Source organism: Austrofundulus limnaeus, unplaced genomic scaffold, assembly GCF_001266775.1.
Source record: "Austrofundulus limnaeus strain Quisiro unplaced genomic scaffold, Austrofundulus_limnaeus-1.0 Scaffold461, whole genome shotgun sequence".
In the NCBI taxonomy this organism is placed as follows: Eukaryota; Metazoa; Chordata; class Actinopteri; order Cyprinodontiformes; family Rivulidae; genus Austrofundulus; species Austrofundulus limnaeus.
Window position 1 is genome coordinate 161,008 of NW_013952863.1, and position 4,270 is coordinate 165,277.

Here is a 4,270-nt window from a genome sequence, read left to right on the forward strand (position 1 = left end):
GGGACCGTGGGTATATTGGTTTGGACGTGTCCAGAGGAGGGACAGTGGGTATATTGGTGTGGACGTGTCCAGAAGAGGGATGGTGGGTATATTGGTTTGGACTTGTCTGGATGAGGGAGGGTGGGTGTATTGGTGTGGAAGTGTCCAGAGGAGGGACGATAAGTATATTGGTGTGGACGTGTCCAGAGGGGGGACAGTGGGTGTATTAGTGAGGACGTGTCCAGAGGAGGGACAGTGGGTGTATTGGTGTGGACGTGTCCAGAGGAGGGACGATAAGTATATTGGTGTGGACGTGTCCAGAGGGGGGACAGTGGGTGTATTAGTGAGGACGTGTCCAGAGGAGGGACAGTGGGTGTATTGGTGTGGACGTGTCCAGAAGAGGAACGGTGTGTATATTGGTGTATACCTGTCCAAATTAGGTACGGTGGGTATATTGATTTGGACGTGTCCAGAAGAGGGACGGTGGGTATTCTGGATTGGACTTGTCCAGAGGAGGGACCRTGGTGTGGCTGTGTCCAGARGAGGGAAGATGGGTGTATTGTTGTGGATGTGTCCAGAGGAGGGACGGTGGATATACTGGTTTGGACCTGTCCAGTGGAGGGAAGGTTGGTATATTGGTTTGGGCATGTCCAGAGGAGGGGCATTGGGTATATTGGTTTGGACGTTTCCAGAAGATGGACAGTGGTTATATTGGGTTGGATTGTGGACKTGTCCAGATGAGGGACGGTGGGTATATTTGTATACTGATAAAGAAGGCTGGTTTTTTTCTGGGGACGACTGTGGAAYATCTGGAGACGATGGTRCAAAGAAGGATTTTACATTAAATCAAGRACATTTTGGACAACCCTGATCATCCTGTTCATCAGACTGTCAGAGAAAAATCGTCTTTTCATTCGGAGGCAGTGGTGTACAAAGTACTCAGCTCTAGTACTTGAGTAAAAATATCGATACTCATGGTCAAAACTACTCAACCACAAGTAAAATTTACTCCGTCAAAAATCTACTCAAGTTAAAGTACTGAAGTACTTTAAGTGAGTTTTTTTACAACCTTGTCACTCTTAGAAATTACCTGATAGAACCACTCTGATACAAATTCACCMCCTGTAAAGACTTAAGTATAAAAATACAATAAAATGATAGTTGAGCTTAAATGCTGAAACGTAGTTTATCCACAGTGAACACATAAGACGTTTGAACTGATAGGAACTACAGGGTTTTGACAATGAAACTGAAACACCTGTCATTTTAGTGTGGGAGGTTTCATGGCTAAATTGCACCAGTAAGAGCAGAGTGTGAAGGTTCAATTAGAAGGGTAAGAGCACAGTTTGGCTCAAAATATTGCAATGCACACAACATTATGGGTGACATACCAGAGTTCAGAAGAGGACAAATTGTTGGTGCACGTCTTTGGTGCATCTGTAACCAAGACAGCAAGTCTTTGTGATGTATCAAGAGCCACAGTATCCAGGGTAATGTCAGCATACCACCAAGAAAGACCAACCACATCGAACAGGATTAACTGTGGTTGCAAAAGGAAGCTGTCTKAAAGGGATGTTATGGTGCTAACCCGGATTGTATCCAAAAATCTTAAAACCACATCTGCCCAAATCACGGCAGAATTAAATGTGCACCTCAACTCCTGTTTCCACCAGAACTGTCCGTCTGGTGCTCCACAGGATCAATATACACGGCCGGGCTGCTATAGCCAAACCTTTGGTCACTCGTGCCAATGCCAAACATTGGTTTTAATGGTGCAAGGAGCGCAAATCTTGGGCTGTGGACACTGTGAAATGTATTGTTCTCTGATGAGTCCACCTTTACTGTTTTTCCCACATCTGGGAGAGTTACGGTGTGGAGAAGCCCCAAAGAAGCGTACCACCCAGACTGATGCATGCCCAGAGTGAAGCATGGGGGTGGATCAGTGATGGTTTGGGCTGCCATATCATGGCATTCCCTTGATCCAATACTTGTTCTAGATGGGCGCGTCACTGCCAAGAACTACCGAACCATTCTGGAGGACCATGTGCATCCAGTGGTTCAAACATTGTATCCTGAAGKCAGTGCTSTGTATCAGGATGACAATGCACCAATACACACAGCAAGACTGGTGAAAGATTGCTTTGATGAACATGAAAGTGAAGTTGAACATCTCCCATGGCCTGCACAGTCACCACATATAAATATTATTGAGCCACTTTGGGGTGTTTTGGAGGATCGAGTCAGGAAACGTTTTCCTCCACCAGCATCACGTAGGGACCTGGCCACTATCCTGCAAGAAGAATGGCTTCAAATCCCTCTGACCACTGTGCAGGACTTGTATGTCATTCCCAAGACCAATTGATGCTGCACTGGCTGCAAAAGGAGGCCCTACACCATACTAATAAATGTTTGTGGTCTAATACCGGGTATTTCAGTTTCATTGACCAACCCGTGTTTTTCAGTCCTAAAATCTCAAACATCGAGCTGAGATATGGTCATGAGTGCACTGGTTTCTCTACTCTCTTCAATCATCTGGATTCTGTTTTAAAATGAAGGTGGGAGTAGGCCTGTCAGGATACCAAATTTTACTAGACGATAAATCGTCAGAAATGATTGCGATAAACAATAATATTGTTGGAGWCCAGTTTAAACTAATATGATACAACGACCCCTGTTTACRGAATTTTACATTTAAAATTTACAGTGTAAAAACAACTGTCGACAAACTGTGGCCAATCGCATTTCAAGAAAGGAAAACGGCAACAGCTGATTAAAAACTATGCTGAACCAAAAGTAACAAGTAACTAACAAGCTTCCTAGAAATGTAGTGGAGTGAAAATCACAAGTACCCAAAAAATAATTACTCAAGTAAAGATACACAAAAATGTACTTAAGTACAGTACTCAAGTAAATGTACTCCATTACTGTCCACCACTGGTCAGAGGCTTCTTCACTTTGGTTGTGATACCGATGCTACAGAAGATCTTTGCTGTCCACAGCCATCAGCATCTACAGTAACTCTTTAGTTCAACGAGTTACAAACGGCACAGATCTGGACTTATTGTTAGAGTGGAACAAAGCAGCGCCGTCTTCTCATCAAAGGATCCAAAACTCCCCAAAAACACCAAAACCGTTAGATCAAAAGTGTTTTATTCACGGTGAACAGTCCTGTCGCACACACACCCCAAATTTCTTTTTACAAACAGCATCAATCCAACATTAACACACGTGAGGAGGCAAAAAATAAAAAAACAAATTAATCATCAGAGCACAAAGTGATTCTGCAGCACAGAAATATAAAGAGATCAAGTTCTGTTGTGTCTGTCAGACAGATCAGAGTTTTTATCAGGAGCACATCTTCCTAAGGCAACGTTAAAACAGATCAGAGGCCGTTTGCTCCGATCCGAATGTCCCGGTGTTCTGATTCGACATGTCTGAAGGCATCAGTGGCTGTTGGCTGGAAGTAAATCCTGTTCTCCTCAGCACTCCTCTTTGATGTAGATTTGTTCGTCTGTGTCCGACTCCAAGTGTTCCAGCCGCTCCGTCTGCCCGTTCATGATCTCGTCGGGGGTTTTCATGAACCTACGAAGAAAAAAACAAGATAAAATAAAACATTTAGCTGTGTGTGCAGATCCAGAAACCAGCGCTGGTTCAGAGATACAAACCTGAACAGGAGTCTTTGTCCCGGCTCCTTCCTGATGATGTTCAGTTTGTAGTAGTGTCTCAGTGCTCGCGACATCTTCTCGTACGTCATGTTGGTTCTGTTCTGTTGGACCACACAGAACAAAACGTTTKGGTTTTCTCAGGCAAACTTAACGTGGAGGTAAATAAAAGCTACAATAATGGAGTYATTACATCATAGAGGTGCATACATAATAACTCGAGTGAGACTTGTCTACGTGACAGTAGAAGCTACAGCACTAAGCTGGCAGGACTCTGGATTTACATTCCTGTACATGTTGGCATGTAGAAATCATATAARCTATTAATAATATTAACAAAAAGTTATATTTATGTTTTAGAGCATATAAACTATTTAATGCATATAAAACTGTCAGAAAGCTGTTTATGTTATGGATGTACCAATAAGATAAACAGTAATCAGATTTAATCTTATTTACCTCAATGTGTTAGTAATCTGACCAGAACTGAAGCCAATAATAATCTAAAGCTTTTAAAGACGATTTAATTATTTTTAATTACTGAACTGGTTAGCATATATTAGCTTCTGTAGCATATATTAGCTTCTGTAGTGTATATTAGCTTCTGTAGCATATATTAGCTTCGGTAC

General features: G+C 42.6%; 1 protein-coding gene across 2 annotated transcripts in view; it reads right to left on the reverse strand.

Annotated features, from left to right (window-relative positions):
• Positions 1 to 3,112: 3,112 nt before the first annotated feature.
• The window catches only part of etv6 (ETS variant transcription factor 6), a 30,244-nt gene continuing 29,086 nt past the window's right edge, over positions 3,113 to 4,270 (reverse strand). For both annotated transcript variants that reach the window (XM_014025197.1, XM_014025196.1), the window contains exons 7-8: positions 3,645 to 3,745; positions 3,113 to 3,561 (exon numbers count right to left, since the gene is read on the reverse strand). In XM_014025197.1, the coding sequence (XP_013880651.1) occupies positions 3,459 to 3,561; positions 3,645 to 3,745 (204 nt within the window). In that variant the 3' untranslated portion in view covers positions 3,113 to 3,458. The remainder of the gene's footprint in view (positions 3,562 to 3,644; positions 3,746 to 4,270) is intronic.